This window comes from Suillus subalutaceus (genome assembly GCF_016647625.1).
Source record: "Suillus subalutaceus strain FC151 chromosome Unknown DFJ58scaffold_41, whole genome shotgun sequence".
NCBI classification, from domain to species: domain Eukaryota; kingdom Fungi; phylum Basidiomycota; class Agaricomycetes; order Boletales; family Suillaceae; genus Suillus; species Suillus subalutaceus.
Window position 1 is genome coordinate 6,223 of NW_024540290.1, and position 15,213 is coordinate 21,435.

Genomic DNA, 15,213 nt, shown 5'->3' on the forward strand with positions numbered 1-15,213 from the left:
CAATATCACCCAATTCTCGCAGATTGTCGAGGATTCGATACATTCGATTGATATGACTGATTTTTTTAGTCCCCCTACCAATTGTAGACAATTCACCCCAATTACTACCAATACCAAAGCATAAATCTCACATTAGATCCAATTCAAACATCGCGAAAACAATCAAATTCAGGTGAATCCTAGTCAATTTTACTACTAGCGCTCATCACCTACTACTCCTCCAACTCTGGCGTTGCATCGATGTCAAGGAACATCAATGCCTCGTCCGTCTCCAGATCGCACACCACATTGGCCTTGGAGCCACTGCAATACACGGTCAGTAAAATAGCGAGAAAATTAATCGAACGAGCACATACTAGACGGGATGAACTGCATCAGCGTCGGGTAAGCAAGTCAAAAGGCAAGATCACAAACTTCCTGAGAGCGGGACGCAACCGCGGCACCATCAGCATCAGTAAGCAGGTCAAATGACAAGATCACATACATCCTGAGAGTAGGACACCGTTGTGGCACCATCAGCATCCGGTAACTAGGTCAAAAGACGAGAAGACGGCAGATGCTTCATCTGTGGAACTTGGAGACAGGTATTGTATTGAAGAAGATGGAGGGCATAGCAGCAGCGTGCCGAGAATTGAGATTGGCTGTATCGCGAGATGGGCAATTCATAGCAATAGAGATGGAGAGGTCATTGTCTGGCACGAAGAAACTAGCGAATCACTCACGCAACCCATCAAAGCCTATGAAAAGTCGTAAGGATTTTTCAACCGTAAGTCTGTACCCTAGGGCTAGCTGCCATCGCAAATATGATAGAGATGATAATAAGAGAACTGATCGATCGATTCGATTTGCAAAAAAAAACAGATACAAATCCGGAAAATGCCGTGAACTTTCGGAACTCACCAAGTTCAACCTGGCAACATTCCAGCAGTACATACTAATGGACTGGAATTCATCCGATCAATGAAAGTAGCGAGCTCCCGGCCAAACTCGTCATAGTAGGTCGTGTATCCGTCTATCGCCTCAAATGTGGACCTGCAGGAAATCATATTGCCGATGGCACGAGCCCTCTAGAAAAAGGCAACCTTATTCAACCCATCCACGCCTTTAAGTTAATACCGCTCTCAACGGTTCCATCGTGGAGATTGAGACTGACTTGAACGCGAGTGGTTCGAAAGCCTAAAAAGAGGGATAGTGCCTTCTACTGCACTCATAATTATACTTGTATCTCGAAGCGTGTCTTATTTCCTATTTTTTCTAGGACTGTAGTACTAGTGTTCGACAGCTGTCGTCCTGTATCTAAAATTTTTCTCCGATGCATTTGAATTCTTTTTTTTCGATGCGCACATTGGCTCAAACTGTCGAATATTTGGGTCTTTTTGGCACGCATTTGAGAAAATGGTAAAGGATTTTCTATGTTTGATACAATCTGCTCTAATTGTCCCCAATACGAAAAGGGGGTTTTTCCTGATGTGTCCGGATGGATTCTGGCTGATTTTGTCCGGATCCCGTCCTGGGTTTGCCCCAGGAGCGCAAATTTTGTCCGGATTCTGACCTGGGTTACAAAAATCTTTAAAAATGTATTTTTTGTATGCTAGACTAGCTAGGAACTCGTAGCGCAGCTCAAGAAACATAGAAACATGAAAATTCAGGCGTCCTCATCCCATTCTATAACTCTGTCCATCTCGGCCTGGTTTACTCACTTGCAGAACAGTTTGGCCGCTTGGATAAGTTGAGGTGAAGCATGGATCGGGGATCGAGCGGGCAAGGACGTATTCAGAAAATCAGTAACGGAAAGGTCGGGAGAAGGAATGTGTTCAATGTATGTGGGAGGAATAATGAGCGCAGCAGAATGAGCATTGAGTACCGGCTGTGGAAGTATTTTTATATCAAATATTCTTCCCTTCCCAACCCATTCGTGAGGATTAAAGATAGGGGGGTGAACAAGATCGACAGTGTTAACGTTTTTCATGTTAGGAGCGAGTCGAACAAAAATGTTGATTTTATTTTCTGGATTTGCATGTCAAATCAATCAATCTGTCAGCCAATGTCAGCCGCTATCGCACTGAAGCTCAAGCAGTTATGTTGCTTTAAGTAAAAAGCTTGATTCGAACTCCAGCACTTGGATATGACACACTGCTACTATACCTGAGATACCACTGCGTCATTCCGCCATACCTCACCTGCCCAGCATGAACACCATGTCCGGATGGTGACCTGGCTCCCGAAACTCCTCGCAGATGTCCGGATGGTTGACCCAGGTTGACACCAAAATCAGACCTTTTATGTCCGGATTGTGACCTGGGACAAATGACCATTTGACCCGATTTCTGTCCGGATGGAGGACTGGGTTCCATAGGCATTATCAGGGGTCCTCCGTGGGTGCCACCGTGCAGTGTCAGGCACCTGAGTTCGAAAATCATGATGCTTACTAGATGCTTCATTTAAGCTGAAGCTGACTAAGCAGATCATTAGACAAAACAAAGTGATAAAGCGCGTGAGTACTCTGATCTCGTCTTTGAACTATCGTGGTGTACTCGAGATCTAAGTTCTTGTCCTAACGATCTGCGAGAGTTTAAACCGGCGTGGTTTAGGGAGAAGTTATACGAATTTTAGTGCGATGCTTAGAACGAATTTTGCCAGTTTGGGGGGAGGGGTTTCAGTTGCGATGCTCGGTGATTGCCGAGTGATTGTGCTGAAGGTCTCCAGGTGAAAATGAAGATGTCTCGAAGTCAGAGAATTGCTGATGAACCTGGTGAACGCGTTTTTGGTAGTCACGTGACCCGATTAATTGACGCGTTAGCACGAGGTTTTCGAGCTCAAGAATTTTGACTGCGGGACAGAAACAAATCAAGACTGGAGACAACGAGAAGAGAAACAAAAGCAACCAAAGCCTTGAGTGTGAGGTATTTGGATAAAGGATTTGAAAGCAAGACAGGACCCAATCCGAGCAGAGCTCACACACAGTCGTGCTCGAAACCGATGACTCCCCCAAAACAAGCGATTTGCGCTGGATTACAAGAAAGTGCGAATAATTTAGCTATAACGACGTGCGTATGAGTCCATTGACGAATTAATCATAGCCGTACGTGAATCTGAGAATGATGCTGTAACAAAAAGTGGTAAGATTGATTCTATTTTTCGCCAGTATTCTAAAAAGGCTCGTGATTTCCAGCGGCCTTGGACAGCCACGACGTCTGGTGGTACTCCTCACAAGAGAAGTTCTGTTGCTCCACCAATGCGGAAGCAGTGACTGGTGAGTTCTAACAAATTGGCTGATCTCCAAATCTGATTGCAACGCGCCAGGAACCAAGGTTTTGTCATTGCTGCCCATCCACCACCCGCAGTCTCATATGCGAAAAACGGTGCGTCCATGGGAACGGTGATATTGGCTGCGAGATGGTGGTTGATGGCCGTGAATGCGTTTGTGATGTCGTCTAGATTAGAGATAATAACGTCTGCTCCTTCGATATGCGAAGTTTTTGTCCACGGGATTTGTAGGACAGAATATTTGACACCGTCTGAAGGCGAGCAACGGGTGAAGGAGGAGGATCGAGAAACGTGACAAGCAGGGTCAAAGGAGCTAGTACTAACAAGAATGAGTTCGCCGAGCCTGCAGCAAGACCAGAAGGCTGTACATGCAACGGCAAAAACAGATGCGTCAAAGGCATTAGAGAGATCGAGGCTGTGAAAAGTGCATGCATATGTTCTAGTGTTACAGGAGGGCGACGAGGGTGTTTTGACGAGTCAGGGACGACTTTGGCAAGACCAGCAGTGGCCAAACGAAGGATGCTGTGTCCAAACCACGGAGCACCGTGGAGATTATGCCAGAAATGTAAGCTGGCTAGCCAATTTTGTGCTGTCATGGCTGCGACCTTTCCGGCCCAAGATGCGATGAAAGAAGCGAGGAGAAAATCAGATGCAGGCATGCGACGAGCTTCCGGTATGTGCCTTGAATCACAATATTGGTGGAATTGTAATAAGCCAGCACCGTAGTTCTCTCTCGTTTTTGGCTCGATAGAGACCAACATGACGTCAAAAAGCTGCAATATGTCCTCCAAAGGTAACTGTTCCAAGATTGAAAGGCGAAACGAATCTGAGTGAGGTGCAGACCATAAACGGAGGCGGTCACGTGCGAGGACGTGAGGACGGAAGGCAGATGAAGAGAGTTCGTTTCCAATTTTTGGTTTTCTAGGCTTTTGCGAGGGTGTATAGCAATGGGCGGCGCCCCGATTGAAGGAGGCTTTGCCAAGGCCTCCTTCAAAAGGGCCAGAGCTATCATGGCGTCAGTGCGTGATGACACTGATGGTTCTCGGTTACTGGACATAGGGCAAGATGAAGTTAACGAGCTCACTCAGGAGCTTGGGGGAAGGTAAACGAGAAGAAAGAGATCCGACCTCGCCGCGTGAGATAGGGTCAGCTTTGTTCTGAGCTGATTCTGTATAGATAAGGATGTGAAGAACATTTGAGGTCATTGCCAGAGCCTCGACTCGACGGATGCAAAGGTTAACATGAAAGTTCCTGCTCCAGCTGTGTTTAAACGCTCCGATGACTCCTTGGTTGTCTGAGTGGACTATCACTGTCGCGTTCGTCACACCTTGATCGAAGAGTGTTCTTACTGCGAGTTCCACTGCAATGGCTTCTAGCCACCCGATGTCTCATCCGCTTCCTTTCCAGTCTTGACTAAGAGTCCAGGCGTTCCACTTATCTCCTAGAGTGATACCTATACCCCAATCGGTTGAAGCAAACACCCAAAGGTCCAAGTCTTTGGGGGTTCCTCGTGGTGAAAGGCTGCGGGCGCTTGATGGGAGAGACAATGTATTGAACCACCACTTGAGGTTGTTTTTGACCGATGGAGGTGGATGACGGCAGGAGAATTTCGAGTTCGACGGGAAGGAAGCAATGAAGGTGCAGAGGTTGGCGAGATACGCATGGCCATGAGGAATGACGAAGGTAACGTGTGACAATGTGCCGTTGAGACTTATCGCATCTCTACATGAGATGCCCTTGCCCTTGTTCAGCAAGTTGAGCGAGGATGTCAGCTTCCTAAGGTATTTTTGGCGCTTCTCATCAGGAAGTGCGACAGATCGCTGAATCAAGTCCCAAAGAAAGCCCAGATAGATGAAGGTGAAAGCGAAGTCCCGACACTTCTTTGGGTGCCATGGGACTCCTAGTGGCTTTGAAAGTGTGTAGATTTGTGCGAGGCCATGTTTGTATGCGAACGGGGATAAAGAGCTGTCGGGTAGTAGTAATCCGCCACTGATAGCGAATCTGAAGAAGGTATGGTTGTTGACCCATTTCTTTATGGGGCCGAGCTCCAATGAGTCGAGTATGTTGACAGTGGCATCTGCCACATGTCCTTGGACACCTCCTGCCATTGCAAGTCCGAATGGGAATACGTGGTCAATGAATAACTGGCCGTCAACTTCGATGACGAGGAAGCGCTTGTGTTGTGGCCAGACAGGAATAGTACGGTAAGCTGCCTCCACATCAAGCATTGCCGCTTGTGTTCCTGGAGGAGCTGATGCGACCTGTCAACAACTCACCCTTGGCACCACTTTCCTTCTGTTCCCACGGTCTAAGAGACCCGGTTTCGTTGTAGAGCACAACTGGTCTCTGAGACCTGCACCTCCCTAGGGCCTCTCCCTCAGCTCCTCAAGAGGTACAACAGTACCCTCGCAGGTTGTCACTGGAGGGTAGCCCACTCCAGTCCTAGAGGCCTCTCTGAGAGCCCCCAGTATGATGACCCTCTCGTAGCCTCCCATCATTTCTGTCATTACCTATGTTATTTCCTTCACCCAATGCTTATTTTGATGAGAATCATGAGATCTCCATCGATTCAAATTTTCCGATGCACAAAGACATGTTGAGTCTTGGCAGTGTGATCATTTATCCGAGGATTTCATTCCTGTGTAACATTTTTGGTGATCAGGTGAACATTACGAACAAGACAAAAGCAGGCTATGCAGCCGCTATACTGATATTGACATCAAAGATTACAAAACATAGTAGCTACCAATGTACGTGAGGTATAACAGGCAGCCACGACAGCGACAAGTTAACGAGGATAGGCATGAGCAAAATATGACAGGACAGCATAACGACGGGGGAAAGTACTGCAAAACACGGACATGCATTCACGAAGTAAGGTGGGCGTTGGTTAAGAGGGAGGTGCTCGTGGGAGGTTAGCTGCATCACGAGTGGATCGTGGCACGGCATCACGGTCTGTCCACCTTGAATCATAGTATCTTCTGTCTTGAGGGAGTCCTCCATTACGATAAGCACCTGCACCAACTGGACGATAGGTGGGATGCCCACGCTCATCAAGGTCATCGCGTCGACTATATCCAGCTTCACGAGTATAGCCTGCATCAAATACAGGGCTATATCTGCTTGGGTACAGGTGTTCCTGTTCACTGCGACTAAAATGACTAAGGAGATCTGACGCAGGAGAACTATCCCGAGTGCTGAAATCACTCTCCAGCTGTGGGTAAGCACCGTAGCGGGGGGTGACGAGAATCACGTGGGTAGAAGGTATCATGGGGGTGAAGAGAGTCGTGGTCGATAATCGGAGTAACTTCACGCTGATTCTGGACCTCGCGAGGATGCACATGGTAACGTTGGTCATATGGGTAGAGAGGGTCACGCCGGATAGGGTCATGAGGGTCATGCCGGATGGGCTCACGAGAGTTGTGCCGGACAGGCTCACGAAGGTAATGGATGGGCTCACGAGGGTATTGGAAAGGCTCACGAGGGTTCCGGAGAGGCTCGTGAACGTTGCGCGGTGGGTCATGCAGAGGCTCCAAGTTACAAGGAATCTGGGTACCAGGGATATCACGAGGAGGCTCCAGGTCACAAGGAAGATCAGGACGAGGGGCTTCACAAGGAGGCTCTGAATCACCAGGAATATTGGAACGAGGGACATCGCGAAGAGGCTCTGAGTCACGAGGAATATCAGAACGAGGATCATTACGAAGAGGCTCCAAGTCACAAGGAACCTGGGGACGAGGGACATCCTGAAGAGGCCGTTGATTGGGAATAGTAGGTGCGACAGTAGGAGCTTGTTCTTCCTCGTGTGTAACACCCGCTGGTGCTTCATTGTCTAGTGCCCCTTCCTCTGAAACATCTGCCTGGACATGAACTGCAGCAGAGGACTTGACATTGGCACATTTCGAGGTAGGCGCCTTCGCGTCCTTGTCCTCTTCGGACTCAGAGTCCGAGTTGCTATATACCACACGAAGAGCACGCTTCATAGCATACTTGGAACCTTTGGTGACTGGTCGTGGCTTGACAGGTTCTAGAGTTTAGACAATGAGACAAAGAAGTAAAGGGACGAATGAAATAAACCGACTCTTTGTATCCTCCGAGACATTTGAGGGCCCATCTCGAAGTCGCATTACTGTACCTGTAAATTTTGAAATAAGTGGACCCGAATAGATGCAAATGATACTTACTTTCTGGCGAGGCTGCCATGCTTGATGAATCCACTGTCAATGGGGATAGTGGTCCGCCCTTCGTTGGCGAAGCATTTGGTGTCCGCAAGGGAGGACCCTTGGGCTGGGGTTTGTTCTTCGGTCGTGCTCCTTTCTTCCCCACTTCTGAAGCATCAGTCTTCTCTGTCGATGGGGCAAGCTTCTTGGACGCACGCGATGTGTTTTCTGACTTAAGCTTCCTCTTCCCATATGCTGCTTCTTCATATTCTGTGTCGGGTTCTTCAGAGGGTTTCTCTTCATTGGACGTTAGTTCGATAACATCGCTCTGAGCTCGAGGGGCAGCTGGCTCGTTCCGAGCCTGAGGGATAGCTGACCTGGGAACGACTCTGAAAGGATGCGAGGGTGGAAGTGGAGGTGGAACAACTTCCATGCGCATGATTGGTTTCCGGGGGATTGCCTGAGGTGCGCGCTTTGGAGCAGGAAGTTCAGCTCCATCATCGTCGTCGGATTCATCAACAGAAGGTACAGAAGGAAGAGGCACTGTCTTAATAACCGAGGGTCTTATATAAATACGTGTAAGAATGTAATGACACCACAATTACACTGGATAAGACTTCTTGCCAGTCCTCGATTAACACGGTCTACGACTTTTCTTCTTTCGTGGTAGATAACGTGTGAGTTCTTGGGAGGCTCGCTAAACCAATCAGTCAGATTAACTTAGCCGGAGCTTTATTATCTCTGATTGAAACTATGGGATTGTCTAGGATATACCGTCTAGACACTTGAACTGGTTTCCTGAATATACGGTTAACTGTTGAGAAGCTGGTCTCAAATGTGACTACGTGGACCAAAGCTCGTGTTGGTCAATATACAAATACAGTGGCTCAAAAAACCGTCCGTATGTTTTGGCATTTTTCACTATCTATAATATTGTGTGAGAACAAACAAATGCCTCAAAAACATGCTTATACCACATTGTAGTATGGCTTCAGGGCTTTCATTTGAGCCCTACACCGTGGGAATCGGTGGAGATATGGTGGAGATACAAGGCTCACAAAATGGTGACTCATGCGGACAGTTTTTTGACTCAAGTATTTTACAGTAATAACCAGGTATTCTAGTATTTTGTATGACCTCCCTTGGCTTTTAATTACTGCCTCTATCCTTCTAGGCATACTCTCAATTAATTTCTGGCAATCCTCAGCTGTGATCTTCCCCCATTCCACTGCTACTCTCTCCCAAAGCTCCCATACTCCTTTAGGGGGGTTTTCATAGGCTTGAAGCTTTTTCTTGAGTGTTCCCCAGAGATGTTCAATGACATTGACATCAGGAGACTGTGCTGGCCAGTCAAGAACATTGATGTTATGTTCTTCAAACCATTCCCTAGCTCTTCTGGATGTGTGCTTGGGATCATTATCCTGTTGGAAAATGATATCTTCTTCATCAATCCCTGTGTCACAACCCTTTAAACGAATTAACGCTAGGGCAGAGACTAGGACTCAAACTAAGGTTATCTAACAAAGAAGAGGGGATAGCAGGGACGTCTTAGGATTGCTAGCAGTAAGCTAATACAAAAGAGGTTTGAACTGAAGAACTACTGACTACAACGAGCTACCTATATACATATATTGAAGCGGAGACTGAATCTGAATCTGAACTAACTAACCAATCATTAAATAGAAAAGGGAATCGTACGATGTTCTAAATATAACTACACTATGATGTCATGGAACGTGTGATAGCTGTGCAAGGGTTCTCGAAGGTTCTGGAGTCACGTGACTTAATAGCTTGAGTAAGGAAGTCGAAATCAGGGATGTCTGAGATAGAAGTAGTGGGCGCTAATGGAATGGAGAAGTTTGGGTTAGGGTTTGTGAAGGTTATGGTACAGACGCTGACTGAGCGCTAACGACGGGCGTTTGTGACGGGCGCTTAACGGGTGTTTACGAGTGTTCAAGAAAGAATAATGATTTGTATTTGGAATTCGTGACATTACCCCCCTCTCTAGGATGAGCGTCATCGCGAATGTAGGATGGTCGGATATTTTTCTCTCTCCACTGTTTGAATGCATCCGTATCCAAATAGATCCAAGAATTCGTTTGGATTTGGCAGCCGTGGGATTCTTCTTATGGAATTCCGCAATGAGAATCGGGGAGTTTTTAACGTTTTCTTCTGGCTCCCATGTCGACTCTTCTATCGGATATCCTTCCCATTTTACTCGGTATTGCACTTTTCCTCGGAATTGTCGGCTATCTAGTACTTCTTCTACGACAAATTCTTCCTGATCGTCAACAATGTCTGGAGGTGGTCGGGTGGGTTGAGAATGAGGAATCAATCGAGATGCGTGGTATGGAGTAAGCAATTCTACATGGAAAACCGGGTGAATCTTATAACTTTCTGGCAATTTCAATTTATAGTTCACTTCGCCGGTCTTCTCTAGTATTTCGAAAGGGCCCAAGACGACGATCTGACAACTTTTGACTTGGACGACGTTGTTTAATGTTTTTTGCGTCTAGCCAGACCTTGTCTCCCTTCTGATACTGAGGTGCGTCTTTAACTCCTCGGTCATAGAAGCGTTTCATGCGTTCATTAACCATCTTTAGAGTATTTTCCGCATCATCTCTTGCTTCTTTCATCTGATCTGCTCTCTCATCGGCGGCGGGAATAAGGGAAATAGAGTTCGGAGATACGGTGAATTCGGGATTATATCCATAAAGGACTTTGAACGGACTATGACCGGTTACTGTGACTGCATTGTTATGTGAAAACTCTGCTATTGGCAGCCAGGATACCCAATCATTTTGTCTATACGAGGTAAACATGCGCAAGTACTGTTCCACTTCTTGGTTTACGCGTTCTGTTTGTCCGTCTGTTCTGGGATGATAGGAGGTCGAAGCAGACCATTTTATTCCTAATCTTTTTGATACTTGTCCCATAAACTTCGAAATGAACTGCGTTCCTCTGTCCGAAATCACTTTCTTTGGTGTACCATGATGTTTCCATACATTCTTTAGAAATAGCTCGGCAATTCCCTTCGAGTCTACGTCTTTGGTGGTGGGAATGAAATGTGATTGTTTTGAAAATCGATCAACGACAACAAATATACTGTCACATCCTTCACTCTTCGGCAAATCCACTATCAGGTCGCATGAGATCGTTTGCCAAGGTCCTTCTGGGACTTCATTTGGCTGTAAAGGTCCCGTTGGTCTACTTGGGAACACTTTTGTTTGTTTGCATCGATCGCAACCGTCTACGTAATCATGGATATACTTCGTCATTGAAGGCCACCAATAGTTTCTGGAAATCAATTCTAAGGTTTTGGCACGTCCAGGGTGTCCAGCCGGTGGAGAATCGTGAAACAACTCCAATATTTCTCGGCGGATCTCTTTATCGTTTGGAACATATACCAGTCCTCGGAATAACACCAATCCGTCCTCAACATTCCATTCTTCGATTCCTCTGCGCAATTGTACCGGTGCTACCTTTAGCGTTTCTAGCGCTTTCATTACTTCGGGCTCTCGTTCTGTGCTCTTCCTTATCTTTTTCATGAGCGAACTTTCTCCTTCTATGAGAATTTGGCCTCGTTTAGCAGCTTTGATTTTGAAAAATTCCGGTTTCAACAAAATGCAGTCAGAGTTATCGTTTTCTACCCCCCCTCTGTGGTCTTCTCTCCGAGATAGACGGTCGGCTTTGTCATTGACTACACCAGGCTTATGTTGGAGCGTAAATTCATACTCCGCCAGGAACAAACTCCATCTGGCTTGCCTTCTTGTCAACTTCTGACTCGTCATAAAGTACTCGAGATTTTTGTGATCTGTCCAGATCTCCACATGTTGGGGTTTTCCCTGCACATAGTGCCTCCACTCTTCCAACGCGCGAATGATTGCTAATAACTCTTTATCGTGAATGTCGTAATTTCTCTCTGCATCATTCATCGACTTTGAGTAATAAGCCACTGGGTGCCATAGGCCATCTTCCATTAGTTGAGATAAAACTGCTCCTGTTGCGTAATCTGAAGCATCTGTTTCTATTTTCATTTTCTTCTCAACATCTGGCATTACAAGGACGGGAGCTTCTGTAAAACGCTTCTTTAATTCATCAAAGGCGTTTTGCTGTCTCTCTGTCCAATCCCATTTGGCATCTTTTCTCAGCAAATCATTCATTGGTCTGGCGATGTCTGAGAACCCAAGTATAAATCTTCGATAGAAGTTGGCAAAACCCATGAATGCTTGTATTTCTTTTACGCATTTGGGAACAGGCCATTTCAATACTCCTTCTACCTTGACGGGGTCCATAGATACACTGCCCTTTTCCACAATCAACCCAAGGAACTTCGACTTTAGACTGTTCGAAGCTACATTTTTCAGGCTTCAAGAACAGGTCGTTCTCTTTTAATCGTTTGAGTACTTCTCGCACGACTTTCTGGTGTTGCTCTCTACTTCCATTCGTAAAGACCAAGATGTCATCGATATAAACGACCACTGTTTTGCCGTCTATTAAATCTCTGAATATCTCATTCATCATGGTCTGGAAAGTTGCTGGAGAGTTCGTCAACCCAAAATACATTACGGTTGGTTCGTGGTGACCAAAAGGCGTTTTGAAAAGCTGCCTTCCATTCGTCTCCTTCTTTCATCCGAATATTGTTATACCCCCATCGTACATCCATCTTGGAGTACATCGTGGCACCAGTAAGGGCATCAATCAGGTCTTGAGATCTCGGTAGCGGATACGCATTTTTAACCGTCTTCTCGTTAAGCCTTCTATAGTCCATAACAGGTCTCAATTTGCCATCCTTTTTGGCCACAAAGAAGAAAGGCGCTGCAACTGGAGATTGTGAATCTCTAATACGTCCTAGTGCAGTCTCGGCTTTTAACCAATCTTTCAGAGTGTCCATCTCTTTCGGTGACAAGGGGTAAGGTTTCGCGTTCGGAGGAAGATCATTGTCGTCCTTAAGATCTATCGCATGATCCCATTTCTTTCTTTCAGGGAATCGTTTGGATTCTTCTTCTGAGAACACTCCCAGGTAATCATGAAGCCAGTCTGGAACCATTTCTTCCACAGACTTCTTCTTCTTCGTAGCTTCTTCTGCTACCTTCTGTTCCGTGGCGACCGAGGCTTTATATCTAATCCATCTCTCAGGACTATCCTCGTCTTCTACCTCTTCACAGGTTGCCTTTTTCATTTCCATGTCTTCATCGTCATCCTCTTCAGTGGGAATCAGATCTGGAATCACATCTATCTGTTTTTGTGTTTTTCTGTTTTCTCTATTTTTTTGTCTTTGCTCTTTTTTTGTAATACATTTAAGCGGGCATCTGGATAGCGAAAACTGTCCTGCATTCCAGTCTATTTCTGGATTGTGATATCTTAACCAGTCGATGCCGATAATAACATCATCGTTTCCTAAGTCTGTAATCATGAAGGCTGCTTTGTCTTCTACATGATCACCGATCTTTAGACTTAGTTCCGCAAAATGAGTCATTGATCCAGCGGCATTTAAAGAACCATCTATGTTCTTTACCGGAATAGGCCTTAATAATTTACGGCATATTACATCGTTCTTCTTCACAAACTTCTCGTTAATAAATAATGTTGATGCACCACAGTCCTACAAGTGCTTTCACGTCTGCTTGTCGATTCTTTCCTTTCAGGGTAATCGGAATGTAAAAATGCTCTGATTTCGATCGCAAATATACTTCTGTTACATCCGAGAACGTAGATAAGATTGAGAAACGATTGTTCGGGTCCAAGTCCGCAGACTCTAACTCAGACCTCTCTAAAAACCCTTATCTCCTTTGGCTTTGATATAGTCCTTAAACCATTGGGGCATCGAGTCTTCCTTTGGCACTTCAGTAGCCTTCACTTGCGCTTTTGGAGCGCCTTTGCAGTTTCTTGCCATGTGGCCTTCTTCGCCACAACGGTAGCAGTTGAAAGAACCAGTCTTTCCTTGAGGTTTGGGAGCTCCTCTCTGCTTGTTGGCGTCGACATCCATGGCGTTACTGTCTTTGGGACCAGCCCTTGGTTCGAAGTTTCTTGCGGCCCTGTTAGGGGTCCAAAAAGAAGTCTTCTTCTTCTCCGCATCTAACTCCTCGAAGTTTCGTCCTATTTGGATCGCATGCTCTATCAATTTCTGCATGTTGTCCTTGTCCTTATAGGCGATGTGAGCGAGTTGTAGTTTGACGCGATCTTGTAATCCTGCCCTATACTTTTGGCGTAGATCGTAATCGGAGAATTTCGTGTGTGCAGCTTTTTGTTTGAAAGTAGCTGTATACTCTGGGACGGTAGAGGATCCTTGTCTTAAGGAATCCAATTCCCGAACTGCCTTGCCTTCAAGGTCTTCTTGTGCCCACATGGCGGTGAAGTCTTCGTCTAACTTCTTCATGGTGAGATTTCCTTCAGCATGATCTTCGATATAAGTCTGCGCCCATTTAGCAGCAGATCCTTTCATGAACGAAAGCATGACTGAGATTCTTTGCCTTTCTGTGATGCTAGGCCATTGCGTCATATAGAGCGCTATCTGTGTTGCCCACATCTTGGCATCAATAGAATCTTTATCTCCTGTGAATTCTGTGGGTTTAGCCATCTTAATTGAGGCTGTGGTGGAAGCGGTGGATAATCCGAGGGATGGGGAAGCGGTGAGTTTGTCGATCTCGGCTTGTTGCATCTGAATCCGTAGAGCTAGATCTTCATTTCTTGTTGATAGCTCGTCATTCTTGTTTTGCAACGCCGTGACTTGACTTTGCCACAGTGCATTGTTTGCGGCGATCTGTTCTTGTACATATTGTACAAACTCTTCGCTGCTACTCGGCATTCTTGTTGCGATTGGTTCAGACATAGTACCAGTTGTTTTCTGGAACCCGATTTACTGATGTCTGTGAAGAGCTAGTCGTAACGGCTCTTCCGGAAAGGAAAGATGGTAAAAAGGGAAGATGGAAAAGGATACATAATCTGGAAAACTGAAGCGGTCCCCGATATCTGATCGGATCTACCTCGTACTTCAGGGTCAAAGGGTCCTGGTAAAACCCAACTGACTCTTCCCTAGATACTGACTAAAAAAGATGTGTATGTAACAACTATACTCGCCAAGTGGGAAAACTAGAACGCCAAGGTGCTCTTCCAGCCGAAGCTTACAAGCGACCGAGTCTGGACTAGGAAATTCCTCTAAATACTTGGGTAGAGTAGCCTACGTATCGTACGAAGAAAGGTGATAGGTAAAAAGGAAATTATAGTAACGTTGAGCAGGCAGGGTCTTGGGCCAGCACTCAAAGTTGTAGTAACACGCCTAATGTCGTGAACACCTCCGTATACTGGCGGCTGCAATGTAAGGCAGGGCCTGGTATAGGACTACTAACTACGAAAGCGGATAGGTATGAATGCGCTCAAATGAGCAAAGGGGAGAGTGATGAAATCAAGGGTCACAGCTGTTAAGCCGGGCAATATGAAACGTGTAATGGTTCTGTTTGATTGAGGATCGTGGATGTTCGCAAGATGCTCAGATCAAAGAGAAAAAGTATGCAAGCGGTAGTGCGTGGAGTCGGAGTCCCCTATAGTTCAAACCTAATGTCACAACCCTTTAAACGAATTAACGCTAGGGCAGAGACTAGGACTCAAACTAAGGTTATTTAACAAAGAAGAGGGGATAGCAGGGACGTCTTAGGATTGCTAGCAGTAAGCTAATACAAAAGAGGTTTGAACTGAAGAACTACTGACTACAACGAGCTACCTATATACATATATTGAAGCGGAGACTGAATCTGAATCTGAACTAACTAACCAATCATTAAATAGA

General features: G+C 45.9%; 1 protein-coding gene across 1 annotated transcript; it reads right to left on the minus strand.

Moving 5' to 3' along the window:
- Nucleotides 1–3,033: 3,033 nt before the first annotated feature.
- Nucleotides 3,034–4,936, minus strand: DFJ58DRAFT_715940 (DNA breaking-rejoining enzyme; the record flags this gene model as incomplete). The annotated part of the gene is made up of 4 exons (XM_041384175.1): nt 3,034–3,206; nt 3,234–3,682; nt 3,742–4,188; nt 4,848–4,936. 4 exons carry the CDS (start codon nt 4,934–4,936, stop codon nt 3,034–3,036), a joined length of 1,158 nt encoding a protein of 385 aa, XP_041244808.1.
- Between the last annotated feature and the right edge of the window lie 10,277 nt (nt 4,937–15,213).